The 19,961-nt window shown below is 43.3% G+C and overlaps 1 protein-coding gene across 4 annotated transcripts in view; it reads right to left on the reverse strand.

Moving 5' to 3' along the window:
* The window catches only part of IPCEF1 (interaction protein for cytohesin exchange factors 1), a 493,239-nt gene that overhangs the window by 171,398 nt on the left and 301,880 nt on the right, over positions 1 to 19,961 (reverse strand). For all 4 annotated transcript variants that reach the window (XR_006388642.1, XM_044289604.1, XM_044289605.1 and 1 more), the window contains exon 5: positions 336 to 409. Coding sequence is in view for 3 of the 4 variants with exons in the window: in XM_044289604.1 (XP_044145539.1) it covers positions 336 to 409 (74 nt within the window). In the remaining variant the exon portion in view is untranslated. The remainder of the gene's footprint in view (positions 1 to 335; positions 410 to 19,961) is intronic.

Genomic DNA, 19,961 nt, shown 5'->3' on the forward strand with positions numbered 1-19,961 from the left:
GTATTGATACATGAAATAGAATAATGTGCAATAATCTTTACATGGAACACACTGATAATTGTTATTCAGATCCGTGCACATTTTGTCTACTAGGGTGCACTCACATCTGCAGATTTTGCTGCAGAAATTTCCACAGCAGAAAATCGGTTTCATTCATTTGGATGGGGTTGAAAGCACATGGATTTCTGTAAGCCCCATTTAGGTGAATGGAACTGATTTTCAGTCACGGAAATTTTTGCAACAAAATCTGCAGCGTCTGAGTGCACCCTTAAAATTATATTTAATAAAGGTAAACAAATACATATTAGTAAAAAAATATATATTTTTCAACTCACTATTTTTTCTTGCTATCAGTGGCAGGATTCACAATGAACTCAGAAAGATTGATGAAACCTTCAGCTTTTTCAGCCTGTAATGTATAATTTTAGATGTTATATTAGCTGGTATTTCCATAAATTTTGTTTTTACCATTTGCATTATATGAATTTATTTATTTTTGGACTATTTGATTATCAATATACGATTATAAAATAATGTGCAAAAATATCAAAATTATTCAGTCTTTATCATATTTATAAAACTGTAATATATTGTGTGGATTGCATCATTTTCTGTAAGAAAAAAAAGATTTGGCTTAAAGTGTAAATGAAGGGCAGCACTAGCATGGGCTAAGGTAAAATAGAGATTATGAGAGCGGGCTAACAAAGAGATAATAAAAAATGAAGACAATGACATGAAAATAGCATGAAGGTCCTTACACACATTAATCTGACTGTGACATTTATTTTTTACTGGTAAACTAGTTTGCATGGGTTTCCTCCACACACATAAGGCTACTTTCACACTTGCGTTCGTCGGTTCGCTCGTGAGCTCCGTTTGAAGGAGCTCACGAGCGGACCCGAACGCCTCCGTCCAGCCCTGATGCAGTCTGAATGGAGCGGATCCGCTCAGACTGCATCAGTCTGGCGGCGTTCAGCCTCCGCTCCGCTCGCCTCCGCACGGCCAGGCGGACAGCTGAACGCTGCTTGCAGCGTTCAGCTGTCCGCCTGGCCGTGCGGAGTCGAGCGGATCCGTTCAGACTTACAATGTAAGTCAATGGGAACGGATCCGCTTGAAGATGACACCATATGGCTCAATCTTCAAGCGGATCCGTCCCCCATTGACTTTACATTGAAAGTCTGAACGGATCCGCTCAGGCTACTTTCAGACTTAGAAATTTTTCTAAGTTATTAATGCAGACGGATCCGTACTGAACGGAGCCTCCGTCTGCATTAATATGATCGGATCCGTTCAGAACGGATCCGATCAAGCGCAAGTGTGAAAGTAGCCTTAGACATATTTACTAAAATGCTACATTTAGGGGGAAACTTATCTTCCCCTACTCGTTCTTGATAAATCGAGGCCTATGCATCTTTAAGTACAGCTTTGTTCACATTTGCCTTAAAGAGATTATCCAACCCTTTACAAGAGGGTTGACCGGTCAGATAGTGATGGCCTATCCTAAATATGGGACATCACTAGTAATGATTTGGACAACTCTTTAAGCTACTTTCACACTTGCGTTTTGGCTTTCTGTTTGTGAGATCCGTTCAGGGCTCTCCCAAGCAGTCCAAAACAGATCAGTTTTGCCCTAATGCATTCTGAATGGAAAATGATCAGTTTGCCTCCGTTCCGTCTTCATTCCGCTTTGGAGAATTTTTGTGTCCGTCTGATGAAACTGAGCCAAACTGATCCGTTCTGACACATAATGTAAGTTAATGGGGACGGATTTTCTATGACACAATCTGGCACAATAGAAAACGGATCTGTCCTCCATTGACTTTCAATGGTGTTCACAACGGATCCGTCTTGGCTATGTTAAAGATAATACAAACAGATCAGTTCTGAACGGATGCAGACGGTTTTATTATTTGAACGGATCCAAAAACTGCTCCTCCTGGGTAACTGTCAAAACCCAGGAGTGGATTCAAAAGGAGTGGGAAATCTAAATGAAGTACTTATACTTCTTTTTTCTACTTTCTATTGAGTAGATAATGGCCAAGGAGAGAAAAAGGCGCTCATAGGGTAAATAAGTTAAGAGCCGAGCCTCCAGAGCAACAGGAAGAGTGGTACTGCTCACCTGTTGTTGATGCACCTATTGTTTGGTGCAACTGGACTGGAGGTGAATAGGACTGATTACGTCTCACTGGTTGATGCTGCCGATTCCGTCCGCGTTCCCCTTTGGCGGGGGCCAAGCCGCTGCCTGGGTCGATGAATAGGATATATTTCCACTGGACCAGGACCAGCAAAAATGCAATCAGAGTATTTTTAGAAACCAATGTTTTTTTATTATTGTTATAGTGACAACGCGTTTCAGGGTTCTGCGGACCCCTTTTTCAAGTCTAAAACAATATATACTCAAGGAGATAATACTGGATAAAAGGTAGTGGTAACATAGCCGTCACGAGTAATGAAAGTAAAAAAAGTGATCACATGAATCATGAGGTCGTGACTGGATAAAAGGATACATGAAGGAAACATGAGCTCTGTGCTGCGGGCTGCAGAAAACCCTCCTTAAGCGCCGTTATACCGGCTCCACAAGCCTCCAGATTTCGTGACAAGTTGCACGAAGATGTGCCATCAAAGAGGAAAGGCGAGAACGGAGAATACGCCGACTCCTTCACAGACTTTACCTGAACTCTTTAGAAGTGCCGGGCAAACAGCAATGGCGGACCCCTCTCCAGCTCTGTCAAGCCCCGCCTCCTCCACAGCCAGTGGATCCATCCTGGAGCCCCGAGAACAGCAGCCTGGTCAGACGGAGCTTTTTACCAACATAGCATCGTTGTTCCGCACGGAGCTATCGCAAGCAGTGGCGGAATTCACTTGCCAAATTCAAGACCTGGGGCAGCGGGTCTCGGACTTAGAGTCCTGGACCGATGATATTGCAGATGCTCTGGGGACAGATAGAGCGGGCATTGATGCGCACACAGCGCAACTAGAGGCACTCGAATCCAAGATCGAGGATCTCGAAAATAGGTCCCGCAGAGGAAACCTTTGGGTGAGAGGTCTGCCGGAATTATACACAGATCTGCCTGCCACCATGACAGCGCTATTCAACGCCCTTCTTCCACAGGAGGATCAAAGTCCCCTGAAAATGGACAGAGTCCACAGGGCCTTGGGCAAACCATGCTCCAGTGATCTACCCAGGGATGTTATATTGAAATTCCACCACCCTGAGACCAGGGATCTGATCTTGGCAGCAGCCAGAAACATTTCTGAACTACCGGGCCTCCCGTCATCTGTACATCTTTATGCGGACTTGGCGCCATCCACCCTCCGCCGCGACCTGTGGCCTGTTACTCAAGCACTACAGAGGGCACAAGTCAAATACAGATGGGGCTTCCCCTTCGCGCTGTCCTTTCAGCTCAACTCCCGGACCCATGTGGTTCGCTCACTATCGGAAGGCCTGGAGACCTTGCAGAAAGCGGGCATACCTCATGACCAAAGAGATGGACCGGATCCGGCCCCCAAGCCTCAAAGACCAGCTAGAGTTTGGACCACAGTGGCCCCGTCATCCGGTTCCGTGAGTCGGTTGCCAAGGACCTGAACTATGATGATTAAGGTGTCCTGATACTCTAAAGATTTGAACTTACTGTTCTAACGTTTTTAAGGGTCACCGTTGACCCTGTTATGTTGTACTTTGTCCTATTAGACAGTCATAATTATTCCCATGTCGACTCACCCCGCATCAAGGATGCCTCAGCTATGCCTGATTTTCACCTTGACCTGGAGTCCTACACCAGGGAAGTAGCCTAGTGGACTTTCATGTTGCCTCACCTGAGAGGGTTGATGGAGACGGGGATTTGCGCCATTTTTGGGCGAGGTCCTCCCTCATCCAACCTGTTAGAGTTAGCTGACCCGAGTCAGTCAATGTTAGACGTTTCTTTTCATGCTATAGTCATAACTTTTTCTGTTCTATTGTTTGATTTTTATGTTTTGGATCAATTATTTTACGGTACCAATGAGAGATTGACAATAAGTGTAGAGTTGGTTGTTGGGGTAACTGAGCCAGAGAACATCACTACCTTTAGCATACATACGATCCCCTTAGTTATCACAGATCATGTATAAAGTCCTGTCACATAATGTAAGGGGTCTAATCTCCCCTAGAAAACGGAAGGCTGCAAACCAGACGTTCTTTGCCTTCAGGAATCTCATTATACACCAGGGTCCCACCCAAAATATTTTCACCCTCAGTATACCAGGTTCTATTCATCTACTTTTCAGTCTAAGAGTAGGGGTGTGATAACGCTACTAAGGAATTCCTTCCCGATGACAGTCACACAATCAATCCTGGACCCCAACGGAAGATTTGTCATTCTGTTAGGAACATACCAGGAGGAAACTCTCTGCCTGGTTAATGTGTATGCACCCAATGAGGACCCCATTTAATTTTTTAGTGAGATGGGTTCTATCATTGACGCACTTACATTTCACAAGGTGATTTGGTGCGGGGACTTTAATTTTACTGTTAACCCTGTATTAGATCGCTCATCCCTTCCCGCCCAACCTCGTCCTCGTACACATGACATCAGAATCCGCAAGGTTCTTGAATCCATGAACATAGCAGATACGTGGAGGGAACATAATGGACCACAAAGGAGTTATACTTATTACTCGCCCATTTTGTCCTATTCAAGGCATATCCCTTCCTCCTGGTCGGATCATGACATGGTACTGGCCGAGATAGATTGTCCAGGACGGACACCTAGGCCTTTTCACTGGAGACTGAATGAGTCTTTGTTGTCCAGACCGGGCTTGGTAGATCAGTTACAGGTAGACATTCGGGAATTTTTCAGGGACAACACTACGACTGACTCCGATCTGTTAAATGTGTGGTTAGCCCATAAGGCATTTATGAGGGGGAAACTTATTAATGTAGCTTCACGACTGAAACGCGAACGTACTGAGGCACAGAGAGCATTAGAGGCTAAACTAGAGAGACTGGTTAAGGCCCATCAACGTTCACCTTCCCTGTATCTGCTAAAAGCGGTAAAAGATACTAAATTACAGTTAAATACCATGCTCTCTAATAACACAGAAAAAGCCCTGCGCTGGACAGCCTCATATTATTATCGTTTTGCCAACAAGCCTGATAAAATGCTGGCCTCGCAACTTAAGGCCAAACAGAGATTAAACCAGGTATTCCAACTGCGTACGGCCACAGGACACCTTACTTCCAACCCTGACATGATCCATCAAGCATTTTCATTCCTTTTACCAAAAGCTTTATTCAACCCCCAAACCCCCCCCCCCCCCAGAGTCCCATCTACACAGCTTCCTCGCCTCGATCCCTATCCCCCGAGTGACGACAGAGATTTCCTCGTCGCTTGGCAGACCGGTATCTGAGGAGGTGGTTGAGGTGACTATAAAAGATCTCAAATTAGGTAAAGCCCCTGGTCCAGACGGGTTTTCAGCCCTATATTATAAGAAATTTGCCCCGCTACTTTCCACCCACATTGCAAAGTATTGCAATCTCCTTTTGCAAGGACGCGTCCCTCCAATTGAATTTCTGAAAGCCAACATCACAGTTATTCCCAAACCCAACAAAGACCCTTTGAACCCCTCGAACTATAGGCCAATTTCACTCCTTAATTTAGATAACAAAATCTTCATTTCCATATTGGCCCGGCGGCTGAACGCCATTCTACCCGATTTAATACATAAGGACCAGGTGGGGTTCATTCCCGGGAGAGAGGCCCCAGACAATATTAGAAAAGTATTGAATCTAGTGCAAGGAGCTAATCAATGTAAAATACCCCTAGTACTATTAGCATTAGACATAGAAAAGGCGTTCGACTCAGTCACCTGGGACTATTTAAACAAAGACCTGTCCAAGATGGGAATAATTGGCCCCTTCCTTACAGCGATAGGCTCATTGTACTCTAGTCCTGAAGCGAACTTTAAACTTCCCACCTCTAGTCCTTCCCCTATAAGGATTCATAGAGGTACACGACAGGGCTGCCCCTTATGTCCTGCCCTCTTTGCTTTAGCAATGGAGCCTTTGGCCATTCATATTAGAGGCAACCCTGACATTAGCGGAATGACTATAGGTGGGACAGAGTACAAACTGAGCCTATTTGCTGATGACTTGCTAATGTCCATTACAAACCCCACAGTGTCCCTCCCTAACCTGCTCCCTAACCTGCTGCTATTGTTAAAGTCCTTTTCAGAAGTCTCGGGCCTTAAAATTAATCACAGCAAGTCAGAACTCCTCACCTGCAATGTCCCCCCCCCCCCCCAGCAGAAAGAGCAACTAATAGGTAACTTTCCTTTCCAGCTTATGACGCAATATATTTCCTATTTAGGGACGTCATTGCCGACCAAACCCGAATTGGTTTACAAGTTTAACTTCCCCCCGATGTACAATAAAATTAGGATTTGAAATCTTTGGCTTCCCTGCCGGTATCATGGGTTGGTAGGATTCATATAGTCAAAAGGGTAGTGCTACCAAGACTATTGTACTTGTTTAGAACGCTACCCATCCCAGTCCCCTCAGCCGACCTAAAGTCCCTACAGAAGGATATTATGAAGTTTATATGGGCTAACAAGAGACCTCGCATTTCTAAATCCACTATGTGCAAACATAAATCCCAGGGGGGTTTATCAGTGCCAGACTTCTTGAAATAGAGCAGCTAGGTTGGCACAACTCTTTCTAACACACCTGGACAAGAGAAAACAGCCACTATGGGTCTCTCTAGAAATGTCTAATATGGCACCTTATACTTGAATCAGCACTTCTAAAAGTTACACCCCTTGAATGGGTACCCCAGTCGTATCAGTGTTTATCACGGAAAGAAATGTATTGGATTTATCGTCTGAATACGCTGTCCCCTTTCGGCCTTAATGAAACCCTTGAGTATACTAATTACTGATCACTAAATCCTTAATCCACTCATGAAATCCACCACCCCTGAATAGAATTTTTACATTTGTATATATTTATTTATTTATTTATAACCACCTCCCAAACAGAGGTTTTTATATGTATGTATTTATTTATATATTTTCTCAGTATGTGTTTAATATATACTTTATGCATATTATGCGTATTTTTTTGTGCAAGTATAAGGTTTTTCTATATATGCAAGTATATATGTTTTCCCTTATCTTTGGAAACTCAGAACCCAACTACTAAGGGGCTTGGAGTTATATATATGTGTAGTGGTCTGAATCCCCAATCATTCTTTTCCTTCACTTTTTCTTTATGCAGTCCCTTTTATACATATATTTTCATACATATATTTTTTATACATATATTTCTTCGAGACATATATCCATTTATATTCTAGGTACCTACTAACATTATTGTCCCCTGAGATATATGTATACAGTGGTCCAAGTTCCTTTTTTTATATACCCGTCCATCCCTTCTTTCCATCTGGCCCCGTTCTATATACACTTTTGTCCGGAAGATAGCATAGTACAGTCCCCTAGCAATGTCGCGAGTGGAACGCATCATGCGTTCCACATCTCCTTTTCGCCAGGACATATGCGCTACACTTCCGGTACCTAGCCTGGCGCATGCGCACTAATCTAGCGTGCGCTCCAGCTGTGCGTTCCACGGACCAGAAGTGATCCTCTGGCACACTCCGGTACCCTGATTTTAAAATGTACAGGTTTTTAAGGCAGTACACTTGCACCATACTATTGAAATAGATAAGAGATAGCTGGCCTGCCCTCCAGCAACATCACCCGTCCCATGAGAAGAAAAAAAGAAAAAAGACTGGATAACGACTATTGCACAATTTGACCCGGAAGTGACATCACCCCAACCACAGGACACCATTTTGGTTTGATCCCACATTCCAGGTATAAAATGTCGGTTTGTTTTATGTAATAACATTCTGCTCCTGATGAAGGGGACTCAGTCTGTACCCCGAAACGCGTAGAGCTCTCTTTTCCTGCTGTTTTTGAAAATAAAGGAATTTGCAAGAAGTACCTGGCTTGGAACTGCCGCCTCTTCCTAAGATCTTTGAAGCGATCCAGGATTGGGAGGTAATTTTTTTGGGTGTCTTGAGCTTCATCCCTCAAAATTTCCTCCCCGTGAAGTGAGTGGTGACGATTATTATTTATTGATTTTATTGATTGTATACACAGTATACGTTTATATCCTTTTATATACATTGGCCCTGTATGGGTCTAAAACCTGGTAATACCAGTGTGATTTTTACAACGGTTTTACTACTAGTTATACGATACCCACTCAGGATCTGTTTGTTCAGGGTCTAATCCCATTTTATACTCCTGCTACTGTTATCACCGTTAATTAGTGACCAGGAATTGGTCCTAATCCTCTACACTTCTAGTACGTGTATCAGCATTGGTCCGTACGGGTTGAATATATAGATCCCACGGATTTTGTTCTTGATAATTTTCCCTTGGCTTGACTGGCGCCTCACACTGTGGTCACACACCGTTTTTCTCTTCGTCTTATACTTGGACAGCCTTGATATGGACGGCTTCATCTTTGCCGTCGACCGTCCGCAGCACATCCCTCCTATCTCATTATTCATTGATACTCTGGAGGTCAGTACGGTTCAAATATAAGTTGCAGTCCACTCCATCCCCGCTGACCCCGATTTTTGGCAACCCGTTGTTTCGCCCGGGTTTGCATTCCACGTCCTTTCACTGGTGGATCAGCAACAATCTTTGCTCGCTACATAAATTCCTTCGTAGGGGTACCTTAGAATCTAAAAGCAATTTTTTGGGGGAAACACTCTTCCCCTGGTGGAGAACATTTTAATGTTAATATAATTTTCTCCTTTTTGAAGTCATTAGTAGGGTCAGCCCAGAACATAGACTTTACCCCTTTTGAGAGAATGGCCGCATATTCTCTGTATAAGCAAGGTCTTCTGTCCAGAGTGTATGGATACCTTGATGCTCACCCACTTGGTTCCAGCGTTCGCAAACACTTACGAAAGGTTCCTGGCAAGTTACCTTAGCTGAAACCTCTATTAAAATCTTGCATGGAACATACATGGTTCCAGCCAGGTTACATCTTATGTACCCAGAGGTATCCCAGAAATGTTTTAGGGGATGTGATGCGGACGGCACAATGCTACACACTTGGTGGAATTGCCCGGTGGTGAGGCGTTTCTGGGATCAGATTTGCTCATTGATTGCCTCCACCTTAAGTTGTAGATATCTGGCTACGATCTCTCAATGTCTATTAGGCGACAAACCTTCAGGGTTAACCATGGCTAATTTCAAGTTATCACAATTTATCTTGCTGGCTGCAAGAATTCATGTCGCTTTTAAATGGCGCACACCCTCGCTCAGCAAAAAAGCGGTTATAGATAGGGTCAACAAATTGCTCCTTTGTGAAAGACTCACTGCAATCAGGACAGATACGGTCAATGTCTTTGAAAAGGTCTGGGACCCTTCGATGTCATCTACTTTCTCTGTGGACCCCAGATACACCTTCACGCTATAATGCATATGTATGTGATTGTACACCCTCTCATTGTAGCTACTTACCTCTGATACTGATTAATCCGAGTTGTTTATTTTCCTTTTTTATTGTTAGATCTTCTCTAATAACACATATGGATGATAATATATGAGTTCACATCCGCGCTGAGCTTTCCATTGTTCTGATCCATCAGAAGAAAATAAAAATGAAAAATCACTGATCTGCCTTATTTTAAGCATCAGTTTGTGTCAGTTCTGTCAGACATCAATTATTTTTGACTAGAGAAAAATCCTGCATGCATGTTTTGTTTTTGCTGTGGATTTTGATGTGATTATTCATTTAAATGAAAATACATATGAAAAAAGAATAAGCATGTTCATTCTTGGTACAGTTTCCCATTGATTGTGGCTAAATGTGCCTTCGGATCTCTTCTTTTCCTGTATTGGATATTTTTAACTGCATCTAATAAAGGCTCTATTTTGTGGGAAAGGATACATGAATACGTAAATGCAGGGCAGTTAATGCTGTAAGGAGTTGGTAAATAGAGATTAAGAGCTAGGTATGAATTGTAAAAACAGGACATCAATAAAAAATATATGCGTATAATATAAAATAAAATATATATGTGTATATAAAAATATATACGCACACATGCGCACACATATACAAGTATATAAGTATAAAAATCTGCACCCATATATATAAAAGTATAAAGTGAGCACTAGTTGAAAAGTAAGGCAGAGTATTAGGATTAGATAGCGAGTAAAAATATAACACTAGATGATGGCGCGTCTGGACGTGTAGTATAGTGCCAATTGGTGAGTAATATTATGGTTGGTTAAGGGTTAAAGTGTGAAAAAAAAAATATAAAAAATAAAAAAACCTTTGTTTTTGTTTTTTCACACTTTAACCCTTAACCAACCATAATATTACTCACCAATTGGCACTATACTACACGTCCAGACGCGCCATCATCTAGTGTATATTTTTTACTTGCTATTGTACCATCTAATCCTAATACTCTGCCTTACTTTTCAACTAGCGCCCACTTTATACTTATATATATGGGTGCAGATTTTTATACTTATATACTTGTATATGTGTGTGCATGTATGCGTATATATTTTTATATACACATATATATTTTATTTTATATTATACGTATATATTTTTTATTGATGTCCTGTTTTTACAAGTCATACCTAGCTCTCAATCTCTTTTTACCAACTCCTTACAGCATTAACTGCCCTGCATTTACCTATTCATGTATCCTTTTATCCAGTCACGACCTCATGATTCATGTAATCACTTTTTTTACTTTCATTACTCGTGACGGCTATGTTACCACTACCTTTTATCCAGTATTATCTCCTTTTACCGGGCAATCCTGTAGCCTTAGGCACACCTTTGTGTTTCTAATGTGTGTAATTTTGAGTATATGTTGTTTTCGACTTGAAAAAGGGGTCCGCAGAACCCCGAAACGCGTTGTCACTATAACAATAATAAAAAAACATTGGTTTCTAAAAATACTCTGGTTGCGTTTTTGCGCCTACGGTCCACCCCTCCACTCGACCCCCGGTCCAGTGGAAATATATCCTACTTTCTATTGAGGCAGTCTTCAGCAGTAATCAGAGACATTGCTCAAATGAGTGCTTCTAACTTGTTATTTTAGCAATCGGCAGGGGCCTTGGCACTTGGCCCTCCACCTTTTATATGTCACTGAGAAAAGTTTTTATAAAGTGCATTTGCTCATTAACCCCTTCCATCTGAACTATTTTCATATTTTAATTTTTTTTTGCTTTCATTTCTTACTCCTAAAGCTTCTTACTTCTAAAGCCACATAACTGTTCACATAACTTTATGATGGTTTTTTGTGGGACATTTTTTACTATCTAAAACATAACCTACAGTGGTATGCTGTGTCCCAGTTTTCCTGATGGCAATTGACTGGCTCCTGTACCGGGGAAATGACCCATCAGATGCAGTGGGGTTAAATGTCCATAATCAGAGTTGTGTAACACAACAGTCACCCACCGGCTATTGTACCCGATCAGCTCCCGTTACAGATGATCCAGCAGCCTGATCATTCATAAATGCCAACTGTCTGCCATATTTGTCCGGCTGAAACCCGGCATAGATGCTGACAGTCAGACAGACAAAAACTGTTGCATGCAGCAATATTTGTCCAGCTAAAACCTTTGCATTTATGCTGGAAAGCAGCTAGATCACCATCGGATCCCATTATAGTCAATAGGGATCTGGCTGTGAACTGTTGAATCTGGCAATGCCAGATCCTATGAGCTCCGGAAACATTCACCGGAGATGTGATGTAGCCTAATAGATTTGATCTGACTGCAGTATTGTCCTTTTGTTGACTAGACAAGTCCAGCAGGTAATGAATTTGAAGATCAAAAAGAAAGCTAGCTCATGCTCTTACAAAGTTAGATAACGGGTCAAAGGAAAATAAAATAAAATTAGGAGCGGGTTGCAATATTTTTTCTTTCATTTGAACTGCATATATTTTGTGTACTTTACTTTAACACAATCCTGTTCAATAATGAAAGAAAACACAAAAAAGGAATAGAAACAGACTTCATATTCATATTTAAATCTGACATATTTCCTACAATTCCATAAACATTCAACAATGCTAAAAGAAAATCTGATATGCACAATCACAATAGCCCACAATGCAGGACTGTAATTTTGCCTTAAACTTTATGTAATACTTTATGTCAGTTACTTAGCAACAAAATGTCATGGGTACTTGCAGCATTTTGCATCACATAAACATTTCTCTTTCTTACACTTTTGTGATCAGTGGCTATGATTCTATAATTATCACTTTTTCCATACAGTTTTAAGACTAATGCTGTTTTATGACCTACTGTACACACATTGATCACACAGACGCCACTGAAAGATGTTGCTGGTGGATATAAATATATCTATCTATAAAACTTCACTTTTTATAATGTAAATCTTTCAGAATAGTACTAGGTAGTTTGTTTCTTATTGAGTTCTACATTACATTTTTACAGATTCTCTAGATGTAGCCCCCATGTGAAATATAGTCCAAATTGTTATAATAGAAAAACATATATACACTCACCTAAAGAATTATTAGGAACACCATACTAATACGGTGTTGGACCCCATTTTGCCTTCAGAACTGCTCAGGTAGCCCGTGGCATTTAAACGATGGCCAATTGGCACTAAGGGGCCTAAAGTGTGCCCAGAAAACATCCCCCACACCATTACACCACCACCACCAGCCTGCACAGTGGTAACAAGGCATGATGGATACATGTTCTCATTCTGTTTACGCCAAATTCGAACTCTACCATCAACAGAAATCGAGACTCATCAGACCAGGCAACATTTTTCCAGTCTTCAACAGTCCAATTTTGGTGAGCTTGTGCAAATTGTAGCCTCTTTTTCCTATTTGTAGTGGAGATGAGTGGAACCCGGTGGGGTCTTCTGCTGTTGTAGCCCATCCGCCTCAAGGTTGTGCATGTTGTGGCTTCACAAATGCTTTGCTGCATGCCTCGGTTGTAACGAGTGGTTATTTCAGTCAACGTTGCTCTTCTATCAGCTTGAATCAGTCGGCCCATTCTCCTCTGACCTCTAGCATCAACAAGGCATTTTCGCCCACAGGACTGCCGCATACTGGATGTTTTTCCCTTTTCACACCATTCTTTGTAAACCCTAGAAATGGTTGTGCATGAAAATCCTAGTAACTGAGCAGATTGTGAAATACTCAGACCGGCCCGTCTGGCACCAACAACCATGCCACGCTCAAAATTGTTTAAATCTCCTTTCTTTCCCATTCTGACATTCAGTTTGGAGTTCAGGAGATTGTCTTGACCAGGACCACAACCCTACATGCATTGAAGCAACTGCCATGTGATTGGTTGACTGGATAATCGCATTAATGAGAAATAGAACAGGTGTTCCTAATATGTATTTAGGTGAGTGTATATATATATATATATATAATCAAAAAAAGTGGCAGCACCGTCAATGATATAAAAACGGGTGCAGCTGGCCCAATGTGGATATAAGCCAATCCAAATAGATAAAAATTGCAAAAAAGGGCAGCACTCCAGAAAGTAAAAATGCAAAAATTGCTTTATTTACCCATATGGGACATGCGACGTTTCGGCTCTATGCAGGAGCCTTTCTCAAGCGGTGAGTACAGACAAAATACTGAGTTTATATACCATTATACCAAGTCATATGAATTCACAAGACAGGTGTAATCAATTCATAATATATAAAACAATTTGACAAAAAGTGCATTACAACTACAAACATTACAATGTAACTCCAATAATCACTGATGCATGATCATGCAATAAATATCCAATCGACAAACTGTGTACATGATTCTGTGATATAGAAAAATTCTTACAAAAATTCATAATTATCAATCATAACATTAACAGTGCCAGCTGTGTTTAATAATAAAGTGCTAAGTGCTTACTATGTGGTGATGCAGACGGAGGGTGAAGCAGGAGATAGAGCATGAATGGCTGCCATAGCTCATGCCGATGTAGGCACACTAAAAACAGCAAGACAGACAACGCTGACAACAAGCAATGTTGGATGTTTTCCGTGTCTATCGTGCGTTAACTGTAAATATATTTTAAAAGGCCGAAATTTTGTGCATTCACAAACTGGGATGGTATATCAGATACGGCATTACTTGACCTGCGATTCCAGTTATATTATTTATGTGCTTATGTGTCCGTGCAATTTGATTTACGTCGGTGAGACAACCACTGACTTCAAGTCACGGCTTAACAATCACCGTCTAAGCATAAGGAAAAAACATCTCGACCTGCCGGTGTCAAAACATTTTGTTGACCTTAAACACACAGAAAGGGATTTGAGATGCTGCATTATTGATTTTATACCAATGCCTAGGAGAGGTGGCAACAGAATTAATCTATTAAAAAAAAGGGAATTGAAGTGGATTCACACACTGAAGTCCCTTAAACCGCATGGTCTTAATGTGGACTATAAAATTGGGGTTGGCTAGGACTGTGGTTTGCCCATTTGCTGCGTATTATGGTGTCAACCGCTCCTGTGTATATAGTGTGATTATTTGTACTGGACAAAGCATATGTTCTTTATGAATTTTAATATTTTAATTATTTTTATTTTATTTTTTTATTGTAGATGGTATGCCACGGAGTATGAAGTGAGGAAGTTTGAGGCTGCATTCGTGGACGGCATGCTGCTTTAATACACTGATGGGGATAGATCTATTCTTGTCCATATTTGGGATCTTTATGGTTGCAATCCGTTGTTTGCAGGGTAGGTGGTTATGAGGAGAACCCTCTTTAATAGGTGGTGATAGGTGGGTGTGGATCAAAGATACAGTGCGACTCTGAACTAGCGTGCTGATGCGCAACTGGTCAGGGGTCCCGGATGGAGGCTCCACTTCTTACGTTGTGGTAGCCCTCATCCGAGCCCACTTAGCCACCTACATAAGTGACATGGCACTAATATGTGCTATCACCTTGATCCTGCTTACATCGGACGTTGCTAGTAGAAGTGCCTGTTAGTATTGGTATTGTTCCCACAATAAAAATGGCCGAGGTGACATCAAGGCGGCAGTATGCAGCCGCGGCACTGTGAGCACATCGAAACCCGGAAGTGTGAAGTATACGTCATCTAGACATGCGCAACAGCGCTATAGGCACGCCGGACCGCACGAGCTATGGCAGCCATTCATGTTCTATCTCCTCCTTCACCCTCCGTCTGCATCACCACGTAGTAAGCACTTAGCACTTTATTATTAAACACAGCTGGCACTGTTAATGTTATGATTGATAATTATGAATTTTTGTAAGAATTTTTATATATCACAGAATCATGTACACAGTTTGTCAATTGGATATTTATTGCATGATCATGCATCAGTGATTATTGGAGTTACATTGTAATGTTTGTAGTTGTAATGCACTTTTTGTCAAATTGTTTTATATATTATGAATTGATTACACCTGTCTTGTGAATTCATATGACTTGGTATAATGGTATATAAACTCAGTATTTTGTCTGTACTCACCGCTTGAGAAAGGCACCTGCATAGAGCCGAAACATCACATGTCCCATATGGGTAAATAAAGCAATTTTTGCATTTTTACTTTCTGGAGTGCTGCCCTTTTTTGCAATATATATATATATATATATATATATATTCTCCAAATAACGAGGCAGCACTTCCAGCTTTCGGTGACAGGGTGAAGACCCCAAAACTTTATTCCTAGCAACGTTTCGGCCTACTCAATGAGGCCTTTGTCAAGCTATACAATAGTGCTTACTACTGGGTCTATATACCCACAACTCAATAATCACTCAGTGCAATTGGTGAATCCATATGTTTTCAATACGATCACATGATCTTCAACAACATCACATGACAATCAGTATCTGATACATATTCGTGTTACATCCATAAATGTTAATTATAATAAAACTGCAAAACTCATATTAACAGTGTTCATTCCTCAGTGTAATACAGTATACAGTCAAGTACACATATAAAAATTGTAACCCTTGACCATAGATAGTGCGACATCAGGGGTCTTATATAAAGTGCAAAAGTGCTCAGTACATACAGGGTTAAAATTTCTTCCTAGTGATGCAGCTGCATCATATCAAAATTAAAATAGGACCTACCACCCATGGACCCGACGAGTCGGCCAGTGTTGGCGTTCCCCCCTCCGCACCACGCATGCGCCAGGCCAGACGTACCTCGCTCACCTCCCGACGTCGCTACGCAACCACGCAAGCCCCCTGGGACGCAAACGTCACTCAGTGGAGCGCATCGTCAGCGCAGCGGCGAGGGGAGGAGAGCCAGGCCATGTGACACAGCCGCAGTAGCGACGTGTCAGGGGGCATGTCAGTTACCATGGTAATGTGGGATAAACATCCCAGAGCGGACACCAGCGGGGGCATCGGGACAGACACATCGCGCATACAATCCACATCTATTTTCCTCACTGTGTGCAGGGGGGGTGGGAAACAACAGGGGAGCACCCAGGAATTTTGGCTAGGGGGGGTCCGAAAGGCAAAAAAATGTGGCATGTGTAGTGTGCTGTGCTAATTCAATTTTTCAAAGCCCCCTTGGGCTTGCAGGGACGGGGGGTGTAGCGTGTTGCGCTGATTCTTTTACTTGGCGATTCTAAAAGTTCTGCAGGAAAAGAGCAATGCGGCGCGCGAAGCCCATTATTAAAAGCCCCTCCTACATATAATAGGCCACTCCCAACAAACACTGTACAGCTGACATTCTATTGTTGAGGCCTGTCTCTACATATCATACCGTGAGGGGAGGGCGTGTCCTGGCTGCACTGCCTGCTTCACATTATACAATAGACAGCCGGCTGCAGCCAGGAAGCTCCTCCGCTCTCCTCCCTCCCCCGATCCTGCTCAAGGCCTGTGGTTCCCCCCACCATCTGCCTGCTGCCCCCTTTGGCTGTCCTCACCCAGCTCTGAATCCTCCTTCTGCAAATGGCAAGGGAGGAGCCGGAGCATCTCCTCTTCTACATAGCGCCCCCTACCTCTTACATCCAGTGATGTCACCTTTGTTGTAGACGTTCTCTTTCCTCATCTTCTCCATTCAGACCAGACCGCCATGATTATTTTTCAGCCATCTCCCGTCTCTGCAGAGATTAACAAACAGACATTAGTTTCCCACATTTCCACATCTTCTGAACCCCCTTTCCTGCCACCCCCAATACTGTGCCTGCTGTGCCCCCAATACTATACTGCTGAAACAGTCCCCCTGGAAATACTACTACCATACAGATAGTGCCCGCTGTGCCCCCAATACTATACTGCAGAAACAGTCCCCCTGGAAATACTGCTGCCACACAGATAGTGCCCCAATACTGTGCCCGCTGTGCCCCCAATACTATACTGCAGAAACAGCCCCCCTGGAAATACTGCTACCACACAGATAGTGCCCCCTTCCACAACTTTCGGCACACAGTGCTCTAAAAAAATAACTGCGCCCAGACACTAATAGTATAAAGATAATGTCCCCAAAAATTATTGTACCCCCGCTTAGTACCCGCTGTTGAGCTAATGTCCCCATAATGTATGCCAGTATAAAATACCCCTATATAGTGCCCCAGTAAATGCCCTCATAGTGCTCCTCTCCCCTTCCCCATAGTGTTGCCCATAATGTGCCAGTAAAAAAAATGCCCCCTTAGTGCCACCAGATGCAATAATGCCCCCATAATGTGCCAATAAGAATAAAGAGCCCTTTAGAGCCCCCACTTCCCCTTAGTGCCCCAAAATAATGCCCCTATAGTGCCACCAGATGCCCCATAGTGCCATTCTCCCCTATAGTGCCCCCCATAATGTGTAAAAAAAAAGCCCCTTTAGAGCCCCCATAGTGCTTCTCTCCCCCATGGTGCCCCCCAAATAATGCCCCCATAGTGCCGTTCTCCCCTTTACCGCCCCCCATAGTGCTGTTCTCCCCTTTACTGCCCCCCATAGTGCCGTTCTCCCCTTTACTGCCCCCCATAGTGCCGTTCTCCCCTTTACTGCCCCCCATAGTGCCGTTCTCCCCTTTACTGCCCCCCATAGTGCCGTTCTCCCCTTTACTGCCCCCCATAGTGCCATTCTCCCCTTTACTGCCCCCATAGTGCCGTTCTCCCCTTTACTGCCCCCCATAGTGCCGTTCTCCCTTTTACTGCCCCCATAGTGCCGTTCTCCCCTTTACTGCCCCCCATAGTGCCGTTCTCCCCTTTACTGCCCCCATAGTGCCGTTCTCCCCTTTACTGCCCCCATAGTGCCGTTCTCCCCTTTACTGCCCCCCATAGTGCCGTTCCCCCCTTTACTGCCCTCCCATAGTGCCGTTCTCCCCTTTACTGCCCCCTATAGTGCCATTCTCCCCTTTACTGCCCTCCATTGTGCCGTTCTCCCCTTTACTGCCCCCCATAGTGCCGTTCTCCCCTTTACTGCCCCCCATAGTGCCGTTCTCCCCTTTAGTGCCCCCATAGTGCCGTTCTCCCCTTTAGTGCCCCCATAGTGCCGTTCTCCCCTTTAGTGCCCCCATAGTGCAGTTCTCCCCTTTAGTGCCCCCATAGTGCAGTTCTCCCCTTTAGTGCCCCCATAGTGCAGTTCTCCCCTTTAGTGCCCCCATAGTGCAGTTCTCCCCTTTTATAGTGCCCCCTATAGTGCAGTTCTCCCCTTTTATAGTGCCCCCTATAGTGCAGTTCTCCCCTTTTTTAGTGCCCCCCATAGTGCAGTTCTCCCCTTTTATAGTGCCCCCATAGTGCAGTTCTCCCCTTTTATAGTGCTCCCATAGTGCAGTTCTCCCCTTTTATAGTGCTCCCATAGTGCAGTTCTCCCCTTTTATAGTGCTCCCCCATAGTGCAATTCTCCCCTTTTATAGTGCCCCCCATAGTGCCAGCTCCCCCCCTCAAAAAAAAATAAAAAAATAAAAAATACACCGATACTTACCAGCAGCGATGCGATGCAGCCTCTTCCGGCCCGTGTCCCTGCTGTGTGCTGCCCGGCTCAGGCAGCGCGATGATGACTATCAGAAGAACAGGGGAGGGACACACCTCTCTCCCTCCCCTGCCGCAGCACAGATATGGAGATGAGCGCTTCCACAATGGAAGCGCTCATCTCCTACTGCCCCCCCCCTTCGCCGCCGCTGCCGCTACAATTACATCCAGGGCCGCGCCGCCTGTGGTGATCGGCGGTGCGGCCCTGAAGGATTAAAAAAACATTTTTTGCCTGGTTGTTCTAGGGGGGGTCCAGACCCGCTGGACCCCCCCTGTAGGTGCGCCAGTGGGAAACAAGGAGCGACAACCACTGGCACCAGGTTAACATGTCAACCATACGGTGCCAATAGCATCGTCACCAGCCCTCCCCCACACTACGAGGAAAAAATGGTGCAGCTGCAATGGAATAATATATATATATATATATATATATATATATTATAAGAAAAAATCCTGAGGGAGCACCACCCTTAATGTGGGTGCAAAATCCGTAAGGGCTGCGGCAATGCCCCAATAATATGGTTGAAGAAAGATTGGACTGCACTCCGGATAAAAGTGAAAATACGTGGAGCTTTATTCACCCATAATATGGCAACTCTGCGACGTTTCAGCTCACAAGAGCCTTCTTCCAGCATAGAAACAGTGAAAATGACGACATATAAAGGCATGTCTAAAATGACTAACCAATCGTATTGTGGTTACAATCATGAATAAATTAAACACATGTGATGCATGTAGATAAAGTGCAAGTGCATAAATATATAAGTGCTTAAGAGATACACATCACAGGAACTTTCTCCCTGTGTGCTGATCATATGAATAAATAATATATAATTATACAATGTGTACAATAAGGTGAGTGGTATATCGGATAGAGATCGTAGATATCGCACCTCTCGATGAAATGGCGTCCGCTTACAGCATCGTGTTTCCTTGAGCGTCTCTATTCATTCACATGCCCAGGTTCGCGTCAT

The sequence above is a fragment of the Bufo gargarizans genome, chromosome 4, assembly GCF_014858855.1.
Source record: "Bufo gargarizans isolate SCDJY-AF-19 chromosome 4, ASM1485885v1, whole genome shotgun sequence".
Classification (NCBI taxonomy): domain Eukaryota; kingdom Metazoa; phylum Chordata; class Amphibia; order Anura; family Bufonidae; genus Bufo; species Bufo gargarizans.